Genomic DNA, 25,743 nt, shown 5'->3' with positions numbered 1-25,743 from the left:
TGGCTACTTACCTCTTGCCATATCATCTGCAAAAGTTCACCTAAGTTTTAATCTTCTAATGGAAAAGAGTGAGGACAAAGACCCATCCTCACCCTAACTCACCACCTAAAAACAAGGTTCTGAAGTTAAAGACATCTGAAATACACTATCTGAATCCAATGATTACTGCAGTCAACAGGCCTAACAAGAGATCTAGGCTTCAGAGATGTAATGGCAGTAGTGTAGAAAACTGACTGAAGGCTTGCTCTACAGCAGAGTGTATGGCCCTCACTCCACCCATCAGTTGCTGGTGTTGGAATGACAGGCCTTTGTTCCAGATGGGTAAACAGCATTCAATGCTGACCTAGGCATGATTCCACATTCCTATGATGGTTTTAGCACATGCTCAGAAAAGTCAGAAAAAGGTCTTCAGGGTCCAACACTAGGTTACGACTTCAGTACATACAAGATATGCTTAATTACTTGGGTCAACATCAGATCAGACTGAGGCAAAACTACAACAGCTGAAGTAATAATAAAGAAGCCTAATGTGCTGGGATTATTGAAACCAACCTACTCAAGTCAGGGAGACCAAATTAGCTCTCCAGGGAAAGCAGGGTGCAAAACTGGTATTCTTGTACTCACAGTTCAGAAGTAAACAACTCCAAATGCCCAAATAAAACACAACAGAAGGATGTGCTGGTATCTTATCTACATGCAGGCCTCCCAAAGAGATGATAGACAGGAGGGATTGAAGCATCATCCCTGCAAGGTACCCCTAGAATAAATCTTGTCAGCTCTGTCAGATCCCTGACTGGAAGACAGAGGAATAAAATCTGCAGAGGAAGCCAGGCAGCTCTCAAGCTGGAAAACAAACAAGCAATCCAGAAGAGAAACAAAGCACTAAGAAGGTCTCAAAAACCAATTGGGAAAGGAATACTGAAGACACCACCTCTGAAAAAGATGCTTGTCCACCTGTCCCTGTAAAGGAAGGCGTAACTGCAAGGCAACTAAATATAAAAACAGCCAGAAGGGTCAAAGACCCAAATTAACTGTCATACACAGTAGTAAATAAACAACAAAAGTGATGAAGCTGAATAGCAGACAGAAGGTCAATTAAGGAAAAAGACAAGTTACCAAGACAAACTCAAAATGCATGCTGCAGCTATGCTAAGGTAAATGGGCTATACGAAACAACAGAACTAGCCAGCAAGGAAGAGAGGAAAAAATGCAGAGCACAGACAAAAGGATAAAACCACTAAGGTTATGACTGCACAAAAAGAAAGAGAAAATACTTAAAAAGAAAACAGACAAGTCTCAATTTTCAAGGGAAAAAAATGAGAAAAACAAGTAGCAAAGAAGGTCATCAACCTACACTCACAACAGCTGCCACAGGAAGAAGGGAACGTCAGCTGTTTTTCAATGGAACCTGAAGCTGCTGAATTCAACCAAACACTTTCAGTGATGAGAAGAAAAAGAAAAAAAGAGGAGAAAGAGACAATAGGACCAGAAAGGGATGGTGCTTGGGAAGCATTTGAAAGCATTAAAGACCGAATTGCCTTAGCACATTTACCAGTTTATGAGAACATACAGCTAAGCAGCATTAAGGGACACCAGACAGATTCTGCCTCGCTCTTTAATTATATGTGCACCTGCTTGTAGTGGACTTGAGTCTTAAAGTCACACTCCAGCTAGACAATAAATCTCTCATGATTTCTAAGAACAACACATAACACATTATGGACAGAAAAACACAGAAAAACTGATGGAGTAGAAAATCATACGACTTAATAAAATAACATGGTTTGATAATGCAAACAGATAGCAAATTACTTAACATACAAACGTATTCTGAACTGCAGAAATGAACTTAAGAGAAACAGAAGAATGCACTGATGTTATCCATAACTGATTCTACCTGGTGGTTGCTGAGGCCAAGAATACTGCTGCCAATCTTGAAGAACATAAGTGAACCGAATAGATATGCTCACAAGAGGCAAAGGAGTTAGTGGGCACCCCTAGAGAAAAGTTAAAAAAAAAGATGTATGTAAACAATCATAAGAAGGAGATAACAATCCTTGCCAGTTGCCTTTAATCTCACTTGAAAACACACATACACACAAATCTGTATCATACACACGCGTATAAATATGTTCAAAAACAATGCTTTGTAGTCTGTGGTTTTCAGTTTCTTAACAACAAAGAAGCCAGAAAATAAAACACTTGTAAGTTAATACATAACCTTCCTTTCTCTGCATCTGAATACTAGACTTACCAAGGGGAATCATGTTGGAATAGCATGCTAACATAAGTTTTCAATGTAGAATGAACTCTCTGTACTTAGAAAATTCTTCAAATATACAAAAACAGAACTGCGGTAATTTTCCTAAACAAATAAAAAATGTTTTTGCTGATAAATGTATTACTTACAATCATTACAATCAGAAAGCCTATTTAAATTAGAACAGTCTCACCTCTTATTCTGTTAGTTTGATAGTAGAGCACAGCATATTAAGGCTGAGAGCTGATATCAAAATTAATCTTGCAGTTCTCAGTTTAATTCTCTCTATGTCTACCTGCATACATAACTAATGCCTCGTAGCAAGTCACTTAACCAGACCAATGCAGTGGGATCATTTCTAAAAAGAGGCACTGTTGCATGGTGTGTCTTGTTCAGAAAATAAATCTATGACAAAGCTAAAGGTGACTGTGTGGTAATTCAACAACAGCACCATAAATTCTGCTATTTTCATATCATATGGAACATTTATGGTATTATACACAGGTACTGGTACACATTCCTTGTAAAAAAGATGGACAATCTACAATGAAGCACAGGTCTGTAAGATACTTGCTGTAACAGCAGATGGCTGAATCATCCTTGTCCTCACACTTTTTAAGTCAATGAGTTATTGCCCTGCTCAGAATGGAAGTACTGGTTCTGACTTTTTTCAAAAAACCTCCAGATCCTGAATCCAACATGTTTGTCAGAAACTGACTGCATCTCCAGAAATTTGAGGTTTATGTCCAACACAGCATGTGGATGCTCAGCCTTTGTTTCATATGCACTACGCATAGTAAGGTGATTCTGTCCCGCTTTCCAGCTCATAGTCACAAAACAAAAAGTGTTTCCACTGAGAAGAATTCAACATACATTTTGGTGGTAATACACTGCACTTCACTAACAAACCCATCAGCAGGCCCTTCAGTCCAGATACAGGAAAACACAGGTACAGTGTTTAAACCTAATAAAATCACACTATAAGCTAAATGCTTACACAGCAGGCTAATTAAACAGGCCAAAGGCTTTAGGCAACATTTAACCCCCCCAAAAATACACAGCAGAAATCAGCAACAGGCAACACTAAAAATTATCCCAGCTCTCTTGTAATAACAACAGGATGGTGGTGATTACCTAACATCCAAAGATAACCACAATTCAGTTCAATCATCTCATCTACTTTCATGCCTGAGTACTGCAATAAACTATAAAACAATGCCTCTTCTTCTTTGATGCCCTCAAAGTAATTATTTAGTAGGGTAAAACACAAATGGAATGTGAATGCAACAATCAACTTCCCATTGAAGACCACTGTCATGAAACTCTCTCTAGCAATCCAATTTTAATGCTTTGTAAAGGTGTATCATAAACCTAAGTCTGTTCAACAGCAAAGTCCTAAAGGGATCCTGGGCTGCTTTACCTGTAGAATTATAATACACTGCTATGAAACCTGTTATTCAGTCTAAAATAGTTTACCAGTAGTAACGTCCAGCTTAATAACTGCAAAGTAGACAGCAAGACTTTAAAACCTTTAACCTACAGATGCAAGCATAGCTGTATTTTAAAAAAATTGTGCAGTGAATAACCACCTATCGGTTTCAAGGATCAGAAAAAAGGAAGAATTCTACATCTTCTTATTCAAGGCAGCATTTGTAAATTTTCTGCAGAAAGGAAGCATTAGCAGAAAATGTCATTCGGTTATGAAATACTGCATATGGTTTAGACACATATGATTTGCGCTCCAATAGTTGATGTCCTTCCTTATCATTGTTGCATTATTCATAACTTATGGGATCTCCCCTCAAAGGAAAGCCCAACGTCCAGCCAGTATACAAAATATTTACATCTTCCTAGCATTGTACATCAGGTGTATGCTCCCTGTGCAGGTGAAAGGCATAAAGGTGATGTATACATGCTCCATAGTCAGAACGCTGCAGCTGAACATCAGTATGAATGTCCTACGATAAGCCATACCTCCCAACCGTACCAAATTACTTGTTTTTTATTGAGTTTTAGGGTCCAAATAATGGGGTGTTACGATTCCAGAGTGGCACCCCTTCATTTCTGACTTTTTCCCAGCTTGTTTTATTTTTATTTTTTCCTGGTTTTAAGCTGATGTCATCACGTGCGCAATGACGTCAGCTCCGTCAGGGCTACCCGCATGTCAGAATTGAGCTCAAGGGCTCATTGCACACATTTCCGGAATCCAGACTTTGAATGTGCTTTCGCTGGAAATGTGCGCAGGAAACAAGTACTGAAATGCATGTATTCGTCGGGTAAACAGTTTTATATTCTCCCATTCTCAAGTCCAGGCCAGAATGAAATCTCTATCTGTGACAATGAGCGGGAACCGGGAAGTCCAGGGTGAACGAACAAGTAGGAAACATGTTTTTTATTCATATATTCTGCCATTCTACATGTTTTTTATTTATTCTGTGAGCAAACAGTGTTACTCAAATGGATTCTCAAGTCCAGGGTGAACGAACAGTGTGTGTGTGTGTAATTTACTTAAGCCATTTCTTTGAATTTGTTTTCAGACTGCTGTTACATGAGGCAGATGTTTGATTGCTGGTCATAAATGGTTTGCGTCTGTAGACTAAAGCTCTTTGCCACTGTCTTTGCTACTACTTGTTGCTATAGACTATGTGGTGGGCTTGTAACATTGGTACAATTCTTAACTTCAAGACTGCATGCCACAACTTGCTGAATTTTGGCCCAGTTTTTAGGTTCTATATTATTGTGATTTTTTTTTAATAGCTAGTGCCTATATGAGCTCTTGCTTACATGTATTTCCTCACACTAATATATAGTTATTTGAATGTACGATCGATTTTGTTTGGCATTTCTTAGAAAATGACTTTACAATTTTTTTTTTCCTTTTTTTTCTGAAATGTGCTTGTTTTTATTTTATATAGCATTGCTTAAGTGTGTGTTCTGTAAAGTGCTTGAACATTAACTTGAATGGGATACAGAACTCTCAGTTATGAAACATTCATCCAGTGAGACAACGAACATTAAATGATAAAGTCTACCTTAAAACTGGCTACCAACAGTCATACCAATGCTGTGAGGATACCATTCTATGATAAAGCAGGACATTAACCACAAGCTTTTATGAATAAATAAATGGAAACTACTTTTTAAAAGATCTGTTGATGCTAAGCAAAACAGTATAGCAGTTGCACACACAAAATAAATGGAAGTTTCATATGGATAGAGCAATAACAAAAAAAACTAACTGCATCTATTGCTGTTATTTTCAGTTAATTATTGCAGCTGACTAAAGTTTTTGAATGAAAATAAAGTCTAACAAGTCTGTGGATTCCTACGTTACTGCAGATAACAGTGCACAAATGCAACTGTGGAGAAGTAAGAAAGGGATATCAGATGATATCCAGTCAGTGTTGCAGACACAGCATTATAAACCACTGTCTTGAAACTTTACTGGGAGATAAAATGCCAGCCTGGTTTTGTCATGTGTGTTATGGACTGTCCATAGAGGTACTGAGGCTCAAGCCCTGTACCTTGGGTACAAGGTAAAAAGAGCCTAAAGTCCGTAGCCACCACCACTCGTGAATTCATGACTCATATTTTGATCTGTTCCTCATAAAATCTGTTTTCAGGATTTTTGTGGCAAATCACTATTTTATTTTTTATATATAATAAAATATATATTTTTTATTATAATAAATTTATTTATTTAACATTTGTAGACCGGGAAAGTCTGACTAGGTTCCACAGATCCTGTTTTCAGCAGAGGCCCGGGGAGAAATGCTCCAGAAGCATGTCTTTAGAATGTGGGAGGAAACCGGAGTACCCGGAGGAAACCCACGCAAACGCAGGGAGAGCATGCAAACTCCACACAGAAGGCAACCCAGCCGAAAATCGAACCGGAGAACATCTTGCTGTGAGGCGACAGCATTAACCGCTGCACCACTGCGCCGCCCTAAAGGATTTAATTCACTAAATAATGATAGGGATTTGAATTACAGACTTCATATTCTTCAGAAAATAAATGGTAACACAAAAACTTTTATTCTTGCAATTTTCTAAGTTTATAAGATCAGTATTTGAAATTTGTCCCAATTTTGGGGCTGTATTCCCCCCATTATTGGCTTTGTCCAGGTTTTTTGTGCTAAGAGGTTCAGAGCTATGGTGAGAAGTGAGAACTGAATTCACTAAATGATAGCCATTTAAGTTTCAGTCTTCCTATCTTTCAGGAAACTGCTGATTTGACACAGTGGTATGTTTCTCTGACTGTAGTGCACAGCGGCCTGAGTTCAGGACTAGGCAGTGAAATGTATTGTTGTTGTTGTGGTGTCTTTCAGCTTTTTCCCGGTTAGGGGTCGCCACAGCAGAACTCCGGTCCGCTAATGATTGGTAGTTGATTTTTACGTGGTGAGTTACCAGCCCTGACGCACAACCTTCAACTAAGGTACGCCCATTCACACGTCTCCACGCAGAAGACACTCTAGCTGAGAATCAAACCGGACAGCGTCTTATTGTGAGGCGACAACGTTACCACAGCACCACCACCGCTGGTCTGTAACACATTTTATTCTAGCAACTTTCAAAATGTTTGTCCACCACACCCCACAAACAAAACTCCATCCAACCTGTTTCAAAATCTTCTGCTTGGTGTCTCAAGCACCACAGGGATCTCCTCTCAGTGAGGATCCCTATGGTCATGTCGTATTTGTGTGAACTGATCCATGCTGGCCTAGCATAGTCTTCTGTTAAAACTCACTTGTTAGCAACCTCTGCCTGTCTGTCCTTGACCCAATGATTGGCCTCTCCTTTTGAGGTCAAACAATTCCTTAAAGGCATCCTTAATATCAGCCTACCCCCCCCCCACCCCAATAAACTATTCCTCCCTCTTAATACCTTAACTTTGTCCTTGAAAAACTGACTCAGGCTCCTTTTGAGACAGCTTCTTCTTCTCTGCATCACTGCACCTGGAAGGCTGTTTTGTTGGTTGCTCTTACTTCAGCCAAGAGAGTTTCTGAGCTTCAAGATCCAATGGCGATTATTCCCTTTTTGTTTTTAAATAGGGGCAGGGTATCTCTGTGTACAAACCTTCTTTTATGCCCAAAGTAGTCAATGAGTTGTCGCATAATCATTCTATCCAACTTTCTTCCTTCTCAACAATCTGCTAGTAAGAAGGCTTTCACACTTTGGAGCTACATAGACAACTCAGGTATTATTTGGATATGACAAAAGCTATCCGCAAATCTGACAACATTTTGTTTCTTTTCATACCAGGATATTCAGTTCTGCAGTTTTTCTTCTCTCCTCTTGGATTTCTAAGACCATTTATTTCATGGTTAACGGCTTTCTGCTTCAGTTCAAGCTCATTCTACAAGAGCAATAGCCTCTGCTGGAGCTTTCTTCAAAGGTTTGGATACTAGATCCATCCTTAAAGCTATTACTTGGTCCTTTGTCCATACCTTTACTAAACATTACAACCTGAATGTCATTTCCAGAGCCAGGGCATGATTTTCCAGGGCTATCCTTTATGGGCTTGTGGAGGGTTCCTCTGTGCCTTCCTCCTCCTACCCTTTGCAAAAGCATCGGTAATCTCCACATTATGAATATTCCAACAGTGATAAGGAAGGAGCAAAGTTTGTAAAATCTTATCAGAACAGTAGATGTCCTTTTCACTGCTACAGTATTCAGTCCCTCCTTCCTGTCCCATTTTCTCTCTTTCTTCTGTTGAGAACACTTTGTTGGACAAATTGTCTTTGTCTTTCTCTTCTGATCCTTTTTTCCTCTGGATATGCATGCTCTTCTTTGTCTTGGAGTTATTCTAGTTCTCCCGGGGCACTTCAGTTCAGAGTATAGAGCGTGCATACATCACCTTTATGGCCTACATGAGAAGCATATGCCTGATGTAGAATGTAAAGGCATTGGTACACTGGCCAGACATTAGGCTATCCTTGGCAGCAGATCCCATGAATACTGCAACAGTGAAAGTAAGGACATCTACTCTTATGGTAAGCCACAACTGCAATTTTTCCCAGGACAAACTGAAAACTGGAACTCAAAGGCTGGTTTTGTTAGGCTTTAAAAAAATAAGGTACTTATTTTGGAAGAATGGGTTTCATGATGGGATTAAGGTAAACCTTAATGGTGGAAAATGACAATTGTTTCCCAGTAGTTGAGAGAAAGCCCTTCTATCTGGCACCTTGACAGTAGCCAACACACGGTTCGGAAAGAGAGACAGTCACAAGATCACATACAAGACTGGCCAACATGCAACTCAGGTAGACTTCCTCCCAGTAACAAAAAGGCACTGGTATAGAATCAGTGATTATAAAGTCAACCCCAGTGAAACAGTCGGCCCACAGCATAAACTACAGGGTGCCATAATCAGTTGCAAGCATCGGTCAGAGAACGCTCAAAGGTCAACAGAGACTAAGCTGAAGACATGGAAGTTGACTGGAGAGAAAGCACAAGTATTCAAGGAATTACACAGGGCTCTAGCACTTCAATAAGAGGAGGAAATAGGTGGAGATGACAGAATGGCAGCACTTCAAAACAGCATGTGTGAGGACTACGGAATAGATATATGGCTGAGGCAGGTATGGAAATAAGGTACATAAGGTAATCTGGTGGTGGAATGCAGAAGGCCAAGAAGTCATCAAAAGAAAGGAGGAGTGCAGGACAAAGTGGGAGACCAAAAAGACAGACCAGGCTAGGAAGGAATACTGGTTGACTAACAAAGAAGTTAATAAAGAAGTTGCAGTAGCAAATAACAAGGCACCATAGGCACTCTACCAGCTTCTAGAAAGTAAGTCAGTAGATGGCACAAAGAAACTATATCAGGTTGTAAGGCAAACACAGAAAGATAAAGAAGACAGTCACACATCCTTCATAAGGGGGTGCCAGCAACAACCAGCTCATCAGTCCACAGGACATCCAATGCAGATCGAAGGAGTACTTTCAGCAGGTTCTGAATAAAGAAACCACCACAGAAGCTATACTGCCCAGGAAACCACCAATAAGAGAAGAGGAGGAGCCTGTGATGCCCGTGCCCTGGCCCAGTAATCAAGGAGCCTCAATCCTCACCAGTGAGGGGCGTCCATATAGGGAAAGGATAACAAATACACACACAGTAAAGTACAATTTCCCTTAAGAGCACACACAGTCTGGTGCTGGTTTCTCCCTTTCTCACCTGGTCTCCAATAAGACTCCCCACTGGCACAGTTATAGGCTCCAGACCTCAGCCTAGTGGGCAAGCTAAAACCTCTATCATCCTCTCTGTCAAACCAGTGTTCTGTGTCCCTGCCCAAGTAGCTGACACACACACACACTTTGAGATGTGTTATATACAACCACACAGATACACCTGGGAAAGGCTGGCACAGGTTCTCCAGCTGTGCCCCTTTTCTGCCCACTCTAAAAGGTAGTACTAGCAGCCACCACCCACTAATATCAGCTACTCAAAGGCCCTTCTGAAAGGGTGTCCAATTATTACTGTGCAATATTATTATCCAAATGGTAAGTGTGACTGAACAGTCAAGGCTTATAAGAGTGACTTGGTACAGTATCGCTATAAGCATGCAATGTACTCTTAGAACTTAAATTATCTCTACACAAAACAGCCACAGTTGAAAGGTTTAAAAATATTTAATAATAAATAATAAAAACACAACACAATACTTCATACTACACAGTGCTAGTCAAGAGCTCAGAGATCACAGAGAAATACTTAAAATAATACAGCAGAAAAGATCTAACATCAACACAGAAAAACACAATCTAATCTTCCTAATTCCTAGCTATTTCTAAGAGAAAACACCGGTCTAAATAACTTACATATAGAGCAAAGCAGTGCTGGTGATTTTGGATGTTCTCAAGACAAAATGCTCTGCGCTCTCTGATTCTCTCTCTGTAAATTGATAATACAGAGTTGCTTCACATGACAACATTCTCCACACTTCACTGGTGTTCCCAGGCTAACAGAAACTACATTTACATTCTTTACACCTGATCAGAAACCAGAGCAATAAAGGACGTTTATACATGCAAATTCTAGCCATTAACTCTGGTCTTAAAACAATAGACAGGATGCCTCCCTCTAGACATATCGGCTCCGAATTTTGACATCAAAGACAGTCCTAAAATGCTTGACTTAGCTTTCTTACAGCAGAGTGCAATGTTGTTACATTTTTGCAGTTCAATATCCAATGCAGTCTTTTCACATTTAAGAGAACAAGCCTGTGGCTTACATTAATATTTACAAATGACAGAATTATCTACAAAATTCTATCTGGCTAGGCTGGTAGCCCAACCCCCCACCACCACCCCCCGGAGAATTTTAAAATTTTTTTTTTATTCAAGCTAGTTTTTCAAGTGATGCTTGAGAGGGTTAGGTCTATCTGAGTATACCTTACCCCATTCTGTGTCTTGAGAGCCCATCTGTGTTGGCACTGCTAAACCTGCTGCGGTGCTGCACTGACATATCATATGCTTGCAACCCTAGGCTCCATCTTAGCAACTTGGCATTTTGCTGGCTCGCTCTGTGTAACCATGTTAGGGGGTTGTAATCTGTCACTAGTGAATTTTCTTCCATACAGACAAGGTTGAAGTTTCTGAAGTGCCCACACTATGGCTAGACATTCCTTTTCTACAGCTGTATAGCATTCCTCCCTGGGTTGGAGCCTACGACTGAGATAAACCATTGGGTGCTCTTCTCCCTCTGAAGAAATCTGGCTAAGTACGGCCCCCACCCTAGGGTTTGAAGCATCCACCTGCACAACAAATTCTTTGCTGTAATCTGGACTGGCTAACACAGAGGTCCCTCCCAAAGATTCCTTAAGCTCGCGGAATGCATGTTCACATGCTGAAGTCCACACTACTTTATCTGGCCTGCTCTTCTTTGTCAGGTCTGCGAGGGGAGCAGCTATGGTACTATAACTGGGGACGAACTTTCTGTAGTACCCTGCTGTACCTAAGAATGCCCTCACCTGCTTTTTGGTAACAGGTGCAGGCCATGCCTGAATGGCTTCTACTTTGACATGTCCTGGCATGATCTTACCACTCCCCACTCTATGTCCTAGATAGGAGACCTCTGCCATACCCACCTGACATTTGCTGGGCTTAATGAGCAACCCTGCCCTCTATAGTATGCCCAGCACCTCCCTGACATGCTGAAGGTGCTCTTGCCAGGAATGGCTGTAGATGTCAATATCATCTAGGAAAGCAAGGGAAAACCCTCCTGCTCCTGCCAGGATATGATCTACCAGCCTCTGGAAAGTTGCTGGGGCATTCTTCATCCTAAAGGGCATTTTGTGAACTCATACAAGCCAAAAGGAGTCACAAAGGCTGACTTCTCTTTAGCACTGGGAGTCAAGGGCACCTGCCAGTAACCCTTGGTAAGATCAATGGTTGTAAGATACTTAGCCCCACCCAGCTGCTCTAGGGACTCATCTGTCCTAGGTACAGGGTAAGCATCTGACTCTGTGTGACTATTTAATTTCCTGTAGTACACACACAACCTGGTGCTGCCATGCTTCTTTTGCACCAGCACCACTGGGGAAGTCCAGGGACTGTTAGACTCTTGAATCACCTCTAGTTCCAACATCTCCTGTATCTCCTCCCTCAGAGTCTGTGTGACTCCCTCAGGCACCCTATAAGGGGCCTGCCTAATAGGCCTTTGGGGTCCTGTATCCACCTGGTGCTGCACCAGGTGGGTGCACCCTGGTTTGCCAGTGAACATGCCCCCAAACTCTTGTAACACTGCTCGGATTTCTCAAAACTGAATAGGAGATATCTGCTGGGGCATTGCTACCCCTTCCACTGAGGTGTCAGTCCAAGCCTCACTGAGATCAGTCAACGGATCTCCCTCAGACTCCTCCTGCAAACCACTGCAAATCCTCAGCACAAGGGCCTCCTTTCATGCTAAGGTTTCATCATGTTAACATGGTACAATTTCTGCCCCTGCCTCCTGCCTAGCAATTCCAGCATGTAGTTAACATCACTTACCTTTCTTACCACCTTGTAGGGTCCCTCCCAAGCTGCTTTCAGCTTGGTGTGTCTGACAGGAATGAGAACCATTACCAGCTGCCCCACAGCATACTCTCTAGCTCGAGCATTCCTGTCATATCACACCTTTTCCTGTTGTTGGGCATCTGCCAGGTTCTCCTGGGCCAAGCCCATAAGTTCCCTGAGCCTTGTCCTGAAGTCTAGGACATATGCCACAACAGACTCCTTGTGAGGTTCACACTCACCTTCCCACTCATCTCAAATTAAGTCTAGAGGTCCCCTCATTATATTCCCATACAACTCAAAGGGTGAAAAACTTGTGGATTCCTGGGGAACCTCTCTGTAAGCAAACAACAGATGGGGCAAATATTTGTCCCACTCCCTCCAGAACTGGTCTGCAAATGCCCGTAGCATGGACTTGACTGAGTTTAACCTCTCAACAAGATCATTAGTCTTGAGATGGTAGGGGTTGGTCTTCAGGTGCTTCACCCCACACAGTACTTCCACAGACAAGCCAGCAGGTCTGACAAGAAATCTGTCAGTCAGTATTTCTTCTGGGAAACCTACCCTGCTGAAAATCTCTAATTAAGCATTTGCCACCTTTTCTGCCTCAATGGACGACAAAGCCACTGCCTCAGGGTATCTTGTAGCGTAATCTACTACCACTAGGATATACTTTTTCCCTGTGGAACTTGGGGTACTCAGAGACCCCACAATATCCATAGCTACCCTTTGAAATGGCTCCTAAATCACAGGCAAAGGCATCAAAGGAGCTCTGACCTTGTTTCCTGCCTTGCTTACTTTTTGGCACTGCTCAGAGGTCCTGCAGTACCCTGTTAAATCTCTGGAAATTCCACGCTAATAGAAGTTCTGCATAATACATCTCTTTGTACATTTTATGCCCATATGACCTGCAAAGGAAATATCACGGGCTATGGCTAGAAGCGCCAGATGGTAGGCTCTAGGCACTACCAAATGCTGTACCCTCTCACCTTCTAGCCCTCCCTCAGGAGTCCACTCTCTACACCTTAACCCTTTGTCCCAGTATACAGATTTCCCATTTCCTTGAGAATCAGGTGCCTCACTAGCTACCTACCTCATGCCTTGCAATGTAGGGTCTGAGAGCTGAGCCTGTCTCAACTCTCTCTTTATAACCCTTCCCAGCTCTCCTTCCACAGAAAGTCTGGCATCCTCTGACAGTGGTGCCTCATTGTCAGCCTGGGTACTTCTACTCACCTCTACCATTGCAGTCACTCTGTCCAAGGAAACATCAGTGCCCACAAGCAGCTGCGGCTCATATTCAGTCTCACTGCTACAGAGTAGCTCCCTCCCTGAAGTAACCACCTCACCAGTCCTGGCTGCAAGTATGCTAGTCTGTCTGGGTCAACCCCAGGCTACCAGACCCACATGCTTGTCTCCTAGCCTGACTGCGTGCACCTGTATAAACACATGGTACTGCCTCATCCATATCCTTCCCTATCAGGACATCTGCAGGACGTTAGTTCGGTACCCCTGTTGTCTCAAGATAACCTAGTATTGGCATTTGTCTTTCCCAATTATTGGCTCTCTCACTTTGTTTCCCACCTTGTCTCCATGGACATCTGTATGCCACATGGGCCCTCTGGTTGCATTCAAAACATTTAACCCTAGGTCCTAGACATGTACCTGGACTAGTGCCTTCCCCTGCTACTGGAAGGTTCTGTTGGGGCAGCCTGTGCTGCCCACCATGGGTTCCTTTAGACCCATGAGCAGTACTGGGGGTCCCTTTCCTGTGCAGGGATGCCCCTGCTTGCTAGGTATAGGTCTCCCTTCTTCCCCAACTCATCTGAAGTAGCACATTGTCTATCAGCTAACCAGATCCTCATGTCCTCAGGCAAAGTGTTAAGGGCTTGTCCCCTCACCAAAAGGCCTGCCAGCCCTTCAAAAGTGGTGACCTGACATCCACTCACCCACCTATGAAAATAAGTGCTCGGTTCAGCAACATATTCACACACACTTTCATCTGCCTTGCGTCTATGCTCACAAAACTTTTTCCTACAAGTTTCAGGTTTTAACTTAAAACATTCTAACAAGTAATGTTTACCAACAGTGTAATTACAACAGTCAGTGTCAGACATTGCTGGTGATGTTGGATGTTCTCAAGACAAAATGCTCCAAGCTCTATGATTCGCTCTCTGTAAATTGATAACACAGAGTTGCTTCACATGACATCATTCTTGAAACTTCTCTGGCAATCATTCTTTACACTTCTCTGGCATTCCCAGGTTAACAAACTACATTTACATTCTTTACACCTGGTCAGAAACCAGAGCAATAAAGGACATTTATACATGCAAATTCTAGCCATTAACTCTGGTCTTAAAAATAATAGGCAGGATGCCTCCCTTTAGACATATTGGCTCCGAATTTTGACATCAAAGACAGTCATAAAATGCTTGATTTAGCTTTCTTACAGCAGAGTGCACTGTTGTTACATTTTTGCAGTTCAATATCCAATGCAGTCTTTTCACATTTAAGAGAACAAGCCTGTGGCTTACATTAACATTTACAAATGACAGAATTATCTACAAAATTCTATCTGGCTAGGCTGACAGCCTTCACCTATCTTCACAGAGCCCACCATTGAAGTAAGAATAACAGCACTAAAAAAAAAGAAAAGTCAGGGAAAGTAGTAGGTTCAGATGAGGTCACAGCCAATATGATAAACATGTGGATGAGATAGGGGAGAAAAAGCTCCTCAGGTTATTTATAGCTCTGTGGAGAGAAATGCACGTCCCAGATGACTGCAAAATAAGCAAACTAGTGCCTGTGTTGAAGAACAAAGAGCGCAATGTCAACTGTGGGCGGTACAGAGGTATCAAATTCCTGTCACATTGCATTAAAGTTCTGGAGATGGTGATTGATAAATGAAAACGCAGAACAATACAAAGACAGACTGGTGATGAGCAGTTCAGATTCAGATCAGGATGCAGTACAACTGACATGATGTTTGTAGTGAGACAGATAGTTGAGAAAAAGCTAAAGATGAGGAAAAAGTCCAACCGTGCATTCCTAAACCTGGGGAAAGCCTATAACAAGGTCCCACGAAAGCTGATTTGGGCAATCCTGCAATGCTTCAAAGTCTCAGAAACATTGATAGAATTAGTGCAAGCTATGTACAAGGACTCAATGACTCAAATACAGTGTTCGGCCTCAAGAGGGGTTCCCAGTGCAAGTGTGTGTGCATTCGGGCTCAGCTCTGAGACCACTGCTGTTCATACTGGTGGACTGCATTAGCAAATAGGTTAAAGGGGACAAACAAAGTTGTATGTAGACAATGTGGCATTACAGGCGGACTCTGAGCAAGAACATTAGCAAAGGATAGAGGAATTGAATGCAAAACTGAAGGCACATGGGATGAAACTGAGTACAGCTAGGAGAGTTGCAATAGCAGCAAATGGTGTAGTTCAGAAGAAATAGCTAGGAAATCACTCCACTGGTAACCAACAAATAAATAAACAAATGAATTCCGTTTTATTATGCACTTTTCGTCTCTCCTTGTAGGGAGACTTCTTTAGATGGTTACCAGTGGAGTGATTTCCTAGCTATTTTATTTAGTTTGTGTTTTATTGGCTTTTTGGTGTTTACAGGAGTTCAGAAGAAACTGAGAATTGAGGTAGAAGGGAAAACAGTGGAACAGATTAACAGTTTCAAGCATCTGGGAGCAGTGGATGAGGAGAAGGGAAGTCTGAATGAAGAGGTCAAAGCTAAAATCAGAGGGGCTGCAGCCAAACAGAACAGTGTGTCAGGTGTAGTATACGACAGAAGAATGTCAAAGAAGCTAAAACTTAAGGTGTACAAAACAGTGGTGAGTCCAGTACTACTGTATGGTACAGAAACCTGGGCAGTAAATGCAGAGCAGTTGAGGAAGCTAGAGGTGATAGAGATCAAGTGCCTGAGACGAGTGTTAGGATGCACACTGTGGGACAGGTGAGGAAATGAGGACGCAAGTGAAGAAGCCACAGTAGCTCAAATTGCAGAAAAGGTAAAACAGAACAGATTATGGTGGTTTGGGCACATGCACAGAAAAGCAGAATAGAATCTGGTGAAGATCTGTGACAGACAGGAAGAAGGTAAGAGGAAACATGAGCATCCAGCAAAGAGGTGGATGGATTGTATGAGAGAAGACCAGTGACAATCAGGCATGAGTTTTGAAGAAGGCAGGAGAGTGGCACTGAAAAGAGAGATTTATGGTGACAGTCGACAATACCCAGACCCCATGTAGAAAAATGGGGTTGATGGTGATGAGAGAAAGCCCAGTAACACTGCAAACTGAACCTGTACTTGCACTGACCTTGGGCCCTCATACCAAGATTAAATACTTTACAGTTAGACAAATAAGGTCTGCATGTTGTAAAACACTAAACAGATGACATGGGAAAAACTACCTGTACAAAAAAAATAGATTTCCGCTTCTTTTTTGTGAGATGAATATTTTCTTGTATGTGAGTTAAAAAGATCAGTCTTCTCAAGGATAGTTGATGTGCCATTACAATAAGAAGGCAGAATCACAGCTATCTTGGCCAGTGTGAAACTACAAGAATCATCTGGACTCTTTCCCTTTACGCTTGTTCAATGGCTTTTTGAACAGAGAGAACTGCATGAAATTAATGCTAAAGACCCCTGGGTCCAAGGTACTCATGTCTGACTCATTAACATTGAATCTGCTGTGCAAAGAATCAGATTACAACTCTCCACCTGAGCATCAGCTGTTGAAACACAAAAACTGAGCTGCTCAACAGCCACATGAAATCCTATGCTTAAGCTAACAGCTTGTTGCCTTCTCCTAAAAGGTGAACTGTTGTTAACTGGAGACACATGGAAAATGTAAGATCCCACAGATACATAGTCAACCAGCAAGGTGTTTATGATCATGTACACTCTTTTTCATTATGTGCCATATGACAGATGTGTTGACAATGACTACTTGTAAAACTTAGATGAGACTGACCCTGAACACTTTGCTAAAATTTATAGAAACATTTCCTAAAGAAAGATATGGAGGTATGTTTGAGTAAAGGACCCCATCCCCTGAACTGACAATAACTCCAGATGATCTTCTCAATTAGTGACAAGGCACTGATCATAAAGAAGTCATCAAGATCTGGCAGCATTTAGGGCACAGGATTAAAGCTATGAGCTCTTAATGAGCTGCTACCACTAGTCCAGAATTCTGTTCCAATATACACCATTTGCTTGCTGTGTAATCTGGAGCAATTCATTTAATCAGACAGTGCTCCCAGTTCACTCTTGAAAAGGGATATTTGTGTCTGGTAAGCTTACTTTGGTTAACAAATAAATAAAATGAAATAAAACAGCATACACTGGGGTGGATTCATGAATGGTTTGCCTAAACTCTTTGCGAGTCCAGTCATCCACTAATAAAGTTCTTTGACTAAGTAAGGAATCAGAAGGATTTCTAGATCTAGAGGTTCCTGAAGCTGATCCCATAGGCTCTTAGAATAACACCAACACTTTCTTACATGAAGGCTGGAATTCTAAATCATCATAGCACTGCCCAATACATGCCCTAAGAGTGCACAAATACTCTGGGGCTGAAAATAAGCAGCCATACCATACATTGAACAAGTAAAATATAGTCTATCATTTGTCAAGAATATTTGCTGGACCGTGTTTAACACTGATCCCCCCCCCAAAAAAAAAAAAAAGAAACCCTGAACAGGAAACTTTTTTAATTACAGTACTTAAGGCAGAAAGAAACCACAAACAGAATTAGTTTGTATAAACTGTCCACAACTGGTGACTTAAGTTTGCATCATAAAAGTCATAATGACAGACCATGGAACCAGTTTACACTGACTGCCAGAACATATTGGGCAAAGCACTTAGGAATGCAATCCAAACATACACGACTGAAAGGAAGAAATGCAAACTGATGTTGACAATTCAGGGCATTCCGAGGATAGGTAGGAATAACACATCCTTAGTGAGCTGCATGCCATTTGAAGAAACTTGTTTCTGTCTGAGGTTGGGCTACAGGACTGAAAATTCTCAGATCCTGGGAATATCTACCTCCCCATCAATTCCCCTCCCCCAGCAAAACTTCTGCTTCTATTATAAGAGCTTGCTGTAGATAACTCGCCCTTAAAGAACAGTAGTGATCCAAATCCTTTCTTCTCATGTAAAAGGAATTTCTTACCTCTTCCAAAAGAATAATCTAAAGAAGCTAAACATTCAGAGAACTAATCTTAGAATTATTCTCAGGGTGATGCTGGACCTCTAACCAAACTTTTGTTATACCGTAACATGCACTGCATGTAGCTGATTTAAAAGCAAAATAATTCATAACATTCAGAATCTTAAACAATTTACTGTCAGAAGGTCCTCTGGAGGCTTTCCTTGGCTGTAGATATAAGGCCTGGTACAAATGGAAGCAAATCCCAACCCAACCCACTTAGAACAGGTTCACTAAACTATGCAACCTGTCCAAACAACCCATAAGAAGGCATAAAGAACACTATCCTAAACTGAAATAGCAGTCCTTAATAGGTAACACAAGCAAAGGTCCATATGTAGTTACTAGGCATACATTTCAGGTATTAAAGTGCCTACCCCAAATCCCAGTTGTCCCTAAGCAGTCTCTGGTTAAGTGACTTGCTCTAGGTCATATAGTGGGCAAATGACGGTGGAAAGATTCAAACCATGTACCCTTGGCATGGGAAGCAACTCATTAACAAGTCAGAACTTCAGCCCTCTGCACTAACTGCTAGACATGCATACATTTCTTGCTTCTCCACTGGGCTCGCCCAGTGGCTCCACTACTTTATCCATTTGTTCCAGTCATTCCACTGGGTGTGAAAGCCACACATCAAAGGGCTAGGTGAGAGTCTTTTGACCCATCCATTCTTGCCCAGGGTGTCTAATTACCTTTTTTGTCCCCCCCCCAAAGCAGCAGTCAATTGGTAGGGAGTTAGCCAGTTTTCAGGTCTGGTACGGAGGTCTACCACCCACCTTGGTCTGCTTAACTCCCTGCAGCAGCTCATTTGAGATCCATTTAAGTGCTGCCATGCTGGGGAAAGTGTGCCTCTGCATACTAACATCCCTCACAAGTATGCTCAGCATACAGGCAATGTGTGCTTGGCAGACCCATGCTCCATGGGTGCAATACCAAATACTCCTCATACGTTTCACCCAACGGGCAAGAAACAGTCACATCCCCTCTCCCCAGAATAGGTAAGCCTGTAGTTCTCCTCAGAAAGGGCAAGCCAGCAGTGGTTACTTGCTCTCATCCTCCCTGCCTTTCCTCTTCCAGTGTCCAAGCCACTAATCAAACTTGGGTCTACCGGATGATAGTGACATCATCCCTCCATGCAACACAGATGAGAAAACAAACACACTTTGGGGAAGAAATTAACATCCTGATTGTCTGTAAATATTCTCTCAAGACTGCACATTGAACACCACTCAATGCACACTGTGCCAGTTCACCACTTCTGACTTTCTAAACGAATTCAGTGAGCTTTCCAAAAACTCACCAGGCTATACGTTCCTTCTGTCTCAACCTCATTCTCCTCTCCAACATGCTCTAATTTTCTACTGTGGGTTGGGGATCAAGCCCAAAGGCATAGATCCATATTTGATCAAATTTCTAGTGATGCTCCTTCACCCAAGGCTCAGCTAATCTATTAGACTGGCTAATTACTGCAAGTAATTTACCACAGTTCCTTTTACGCATATTTACAATCTCTGTATCATTTAAAGTATTTTTAACAAGAAACATCTTTATTAAATTATCACTTATGACACAATCATACATTTATATAAATGAAAATAAACCATACTGACATATTTTCAGTTGCAAACATTATACATCACTTATGATCTATTCAGTCATTGTCAAACATTTCATAGCTCATTTAAAACCTGCCCACTTTTAGACTTCATTCCTCCTCCAGAATGTTATTTTGCATGTATTGTTCCCACAATTCCCATTTTCTGCAGGTAATTTATTCTTACCCTTTTCTAAAGGTCCCATTTCCAGTTTTATCTCTGTTACTGTATTCACTACTTCTAATAAAGCTGGTTTAGACTTTTCCATTTTCTAGTAATTGCTTTTTTGGCAGCCACCATAATTAGACTCAGCAAGGTTAAAGAGTTATGCTCATTATTTGGAAAACAGCTTTAGTAAAACCATTTCCCAAGCAATCTAACACTTTTGATACCTCTCACTTTCAACGCATTTCAGTATTACCCATCTTTGTAACTATTCCTGAAAAGACTATATGTAATCAACTTTCACAATATCTCAAACATTACAAGCTTCTTTGCATGAAAACATGGCTTCTGTAGAGATCAGAGCCCAGTGACTACACCCTGGACCCTAACTAATGAGATACATTTATAGACCCAGCAAAAGCATTCAGCCTCACTGACCATATGATCCTTATAACTATACATTAGAAATGATTAACAATCCAAATGTCTACACTTGTTTTATGGGCTTTATCTCCAAAATTATTTTCATGATTATGACTGGATCATCATCCATTGCTCAACAAGGTCTACCCTTGGCCACCCTAACATTCTACATCTTCATTAACAAACTACCAATGACCTACTTTATATCTCCCACTTATACCGTATACAGATGATGTTTTGACGATCTGGTCAAAGTCCTCATCATCCACATAATGGCAAGAGCCAGATGACTACCACCCACTTAATCAGATAGATTAACAATAAAATTACTATGGAAGTCATCAGAAACAAATGTCATGCTGTTTGGAACCAGGCCAACGCTCTAAAGATCCTGACACCTGGAAAATTGTAGGCCTTAAGAATGAGCCAATCGAAACAAACATGTATTTTAAATAACTAGGTATGTGGATAGACCAAACACTAAATGCTCAACTACACAGAGCAAAATTGAAAAAAAAAAATTATTTAACTCCTTTGGGCCAGAAGTTTTTTTCCATTTTTCTCTCTCCAACAAGAGCTGCTACAAGTACAGGAATTCTATTCTTTTGACGTGAATACGGTTTACACTTAGCAGCAATGACCATCAAAGAAAACTAATAAAGCCCTATAAGCCATTTCTAACAAAATATATGTCATTTCATATTCCTCTCTATACAATAGCAGCATCACTACTAGGCAACCCAAAAATCAAAATGTCATTTAAGCAAAAAGCTAGTCACTAGGCACAACTACTTAAACTATTAAAATTAGAAACCTTTACCATCCAGCTTCAAAATTAACTATAACAATCTCATCTTACAACCTAAATGGACAAATGCACATAGCACCAACACTACAAATGTGCAACACAAATCTACATTGTACTAAGCACAGCTTCTCTACCACACAACCAAAACCTACAAATCCCTATGCCCATACATAAATGATTTAACCTATTACTCCAAATTCCGGACACAGTTAAAAGAATATCAAAAAAGCTGGATAGGCAGTGAGAGTATGAGCAAAATAATTTAATAAACTGTAAAGCAATAACATAAAACTCATAAAAACTGGATAAGCGCTTTCATACACAAAGATACTTCATCAGATCCAACGTTAAAAGAACTCAAAACACAAGTAGCTATATAGCAGTGTCCAAGGTCATGTGATTTCAAAATTGGTTTAACAGGGATGACATCCTTTAACCCTCTTCCCTTCATTTGCCCTAAACAAGTGCATCCACTTAATCTCCACACATTCGGTCTGTGTCTTAACATCATCACCTCTAAGTCACGGTGAAAAGAGTTCCAAAACCAAGAACTTAAACCATTGGTTACTCCCTGCTACTTTAACATGTTTGGACAAAGCATTTCTTTCATCTCCTTTAGTAATGCTACACACATGCTCCCTATTCCGGTCTCTTAAGCACCGGTTCATTTTCCCTACATAGAAACTTTTACAAATCACACAAAAAGCACAGTACACAACATTCGAGTGCTGCATTCCACATAGAATCTCAGATCATATGCCAAGCCTGTATCAGGATGTATAAACCAGTCATCTGTAACTATAAACCTACAGGCACTACAATGACGGTAGGGATGTGTATATGATCTTTCACTTCGTACACTCTTCCTATTATTGGTCAGTGGTTTATAGCACAGCATCTTTTTAAGTGATGGTTGCTTCTTAAAACAAAATGAGGAGGAACTTCCTAGTAGAGTTCAAAGAGAAATGGAACAGCCGAATGAGAACAGAGCATGGAGGATCGGAGGATGAACCACCGTGATGTCATAGCACGTACACTCAGCAGTGCTGAGAGTCGTGGATTAAGAGACTCTTGAACGAGACCTTACTTTAATGAACAAGAAGGACAGCCCATACCATCAACACAGAAATCTACTCAGCCCATACGATGAGCCTTACGTACTCAAAAGACTCCGGGTCCATTTGTGGGATTGTCAGGAAACAATGGAGGGTCTTGACTTCAGATGAGAAATTTAATGGTCTACTAGGAAGTTCCCCCTCATTTTGTTTTAAGAACCAACCATCACTTAAAAAGATGCTGTGCTATAAACCACTAACCGATAATAAGAAGAGTGTACGAAGTGAAAGATCAGGTACGCAGCCCTGCCGTCGTCATATTGCCTGTAGGTTTATAGATACAGATGACCAGTTTATACAACCTGATACAGGCAGGGCATATGATCTGAGATTCTATGCGGACTGCAGCACTCAGAATGTTGTGTACTGTGCTTCCTGTTTGATTTGTAAAAGTTTCTATGTAGGGAAAACGAACCGGTGCTTAAGAGACCAGATAAGGGAGCATGTGTATAGCATTATTAAAGGAGATAAAAGAAATGCTTTGTCCAAACATGTTAAAGTAGCAGGGAGTAATCAATGGTTTAAGTTCTTGGTTTTGGAAATCTTTTCACCACGACTTAGAGGTGGTGATATTAAGACACAGACAGAATGTGTGGAGAATAAGTAGATGCACTTGTTTAGGGCAAATGAAAGGAGAGGGTTAAATGATGTCATCCCTATTAAACCAATTTTGAAATCATGTGACCTTAGACACTGATGTATAGCTACTTGTGTTTTGAGTTCTTTTAATGTTGGATCTGATGAAGTACCCGTGTGTATGAAAGAGCTTATCCAGGTCTTGAGTTTTATGTCATTGTTTTACAGTTTATTATATTGTTTTGTTCATACTCTCACTGTCTAGCCAGCTTTTTTGATATAACTTTGCTTTTGCTGGTTGCTCTTTATTTCATTTATCTTGGACAGTTAAAAGAATACCTTGTCAAAGAAACCCAATGCAAATAATTTTCCTTATGTCACATTACAAAACTTCTGCTAATTTAGGTACCATAACTTCTCACATTAGTTCAGTGTAGACTGTTTCACCTAAGTGCTACTTAGAAATATGATGACAACTTATATGACTGTGAAGTTTCATACTATAATATTATATACAGTACTTGTTATACTTTATCATAAATTATTTATTTGTCTTTGTTTACCAGAAAAGTCCAACTGAGTAATACCCATTTTCATCGAAGGCCCAGGAAGAAAAGCTTCATTTGCTTATACTACATTATACTACATTTCATTTAAACACAGAATAGCTACATTTCTATTTACATTTATACAAATACAGTCGTCACAGTTATTCATTCTAAGATTTTACAAAGGTAGAAGTTACTAAAGAGAAAGCCCATGTGCAGCAATTATGTATAATATTATTTTGTCATTTCAATGAGATATTATTTTGTCATTTCAATGAGAGGTTGAGAATATTCTGTTTAAGGAGAGTATTTGGAGAGGATTGTATAGTGAGAACAAAGTGAGGACCATGTGCAGAACTAGGATTGATTAAGATGTAGTTTAAGCACTAGTTTAAAACTACTGAGTTTGTCAGAGAGTTTTAATTGTGTGGGGATAATATTCCAGAGTTTTATTCTGTTCAATGTTTTTGTTTTTTCACTACTTATAGGTTTTCAGGGCTGCGCCCTGGCTTGGTTCATATGGATAACCATGTTTTACCCTAGTAAATAAAATAAATAAACAAACAAACATATACCATAAATAAAATTCTACTTACTAAGAAGCCACTCAACAAATGCAAGTTCTCTGCAAGATTATCGCACACCTTAAATTCTTTGTCTAAAGAACAAGTGTCAATGCCAACTTTATTATCACTAGCTGGAGCCAAATCCATTTAGTCCACTTTAGGAATTAAGGATGCAAACTAACAATTAAATACATTGCCCAAATCAATACTACTGGTCCACTTCAATAACCTGAACAAGGTCATAAAAAGACAGGAGAGGAATAGAGATGCATTGTCTTTGTCTAGAACAATAGTGTAGATAGTTATGTTTAACAATCTAACTACATAAATATGCACATACACACAAACTGCATACATCTTTTCTTACTTCTAAAGTTTGAACATATACTATGCAACATTAATCATAACTATGTACAACTGTGTCTATGTTTTTTCTAATAATGTCCTAGGCTGAACATGAAAATATTCACTTGTGATTAGTGTTCTACATTATTTATCAAACAAATGGATGAAATAACAGCAAACATTATTGCTCTTAATGATTCAATAGTTCTGTGCAGAATGGGTGCACATAGCTAGCCTAGTCACAAATGCATTCAGGATCTGTCTCTCCTTTAAACGCTTATCTGTACACTATTCAAAATGCGCTGACAAAAGATATTAAATACCTTGGGGACACAACACAACTTCTACTATACTTACTTTAGGCATTTCATAATCAGAACAGTACAATTGTGTACACTTACCATAAATGTAGATGTTCGAGTGTATTCACTGTTGCAGTCATTACATTAGGGTAATCTGCTGGCAGGTTGTCCTCAGTCGGCCTGAATTCCAAAGTCTTGGGTCCTGCGTCGGTTGCTGTCTCCTCTTCCATGACGTCAGGTCGTCAGGGGTATAAAACATGCAGCCGACGCCATTTTCTTTAGTTTTTCTTGCCCCCGATGTCAGGTGCCCCCAAAAAGGTAGCAAATATATATATATACATACATGCATCAATAAAAACTTTACCTTCATATACAAGCAAATACACCACATAGGTTGTAGAAGATAGAGAAGGAAAGATAAACTCCAGAATGACAGGTGGATGGCAGGAGGGTTACCTGGACTGCAACAGTGAATACACTAGAACATCTACATTTATGGTAAGTGTACACAACTGTACTATGTTCTTCGTGTTTCACTGTTGCAGTCATTACATTTGGGTAGAATTCCAAAGCTATAGTTGGGAGGCTGGAGCTAAACAGCATTACGTGCGGCTATAAGGCCCTGCAGAACTGCAGTGGCAAAGCCTGCCCTGGACAGAGTACACAGGCAAATAATATTGCTTTGTAAAGGTGTGAAGAGAACTCTAAGTAGCAGCCTCTAGAATGTCTTTGGTTGGTACTCCTCTGAGAAAGACTGCTGAAGTAGCTGTAGCTCTGGTGGAATGAGACCTAATGCTCTTGGGCACAGGTTTACCATG

The 25,743-nt window shown here is 40.7% G+C and overlaps 1 protein-coding gene across 4 annotated transcripts in view; it reads right to left on the bottom strand.

Moving 5' to 3' along the window:
- Positions 1-25,743, bottom strand: part of RAB3GAP1 (RAB3 GTPase activating protein catalytic subunit 1) — a 2,239,542-nt gene that overhangs the window by 1,700,858 nt on the left and 512,941 nt on the right. The window contains exon 8 of one of the 4 annotated variants that reach the window (XM_044074945.1): positions 1,898-1,997. The exons of the other annotated variants lie outside the window; for them this stretch is intronic. Within the exon in view, the coding sequence (XP_043930880.1) occupies positions 1,898-1,997 (100 nt within the window). The remainder of the gene's footprint in view (positions 1-1,897; positions 1,998-25,743) is intronic. 4 annotated transcript variants of the gene reach the window in all.

Source organism: Protopterus annectens, chromosome 6.part0 (genome assembly GCF_019279795.1).
Source record: "Protopterus annectens isolate FY-2018-M chromosome 6.part0, PAN1.0, whole genome shotgun sequence".
Lineage (NCBI taxonomy): Eukaryota > Metazoa > Chordata > Ceratodontiformes > Protopteridae > Protopterus > Protopterus annectens.
Note: the sequence above shows the minus strand (reverse complement) of the source record. Positions and strands in the feature narration are given on the sequence as shown.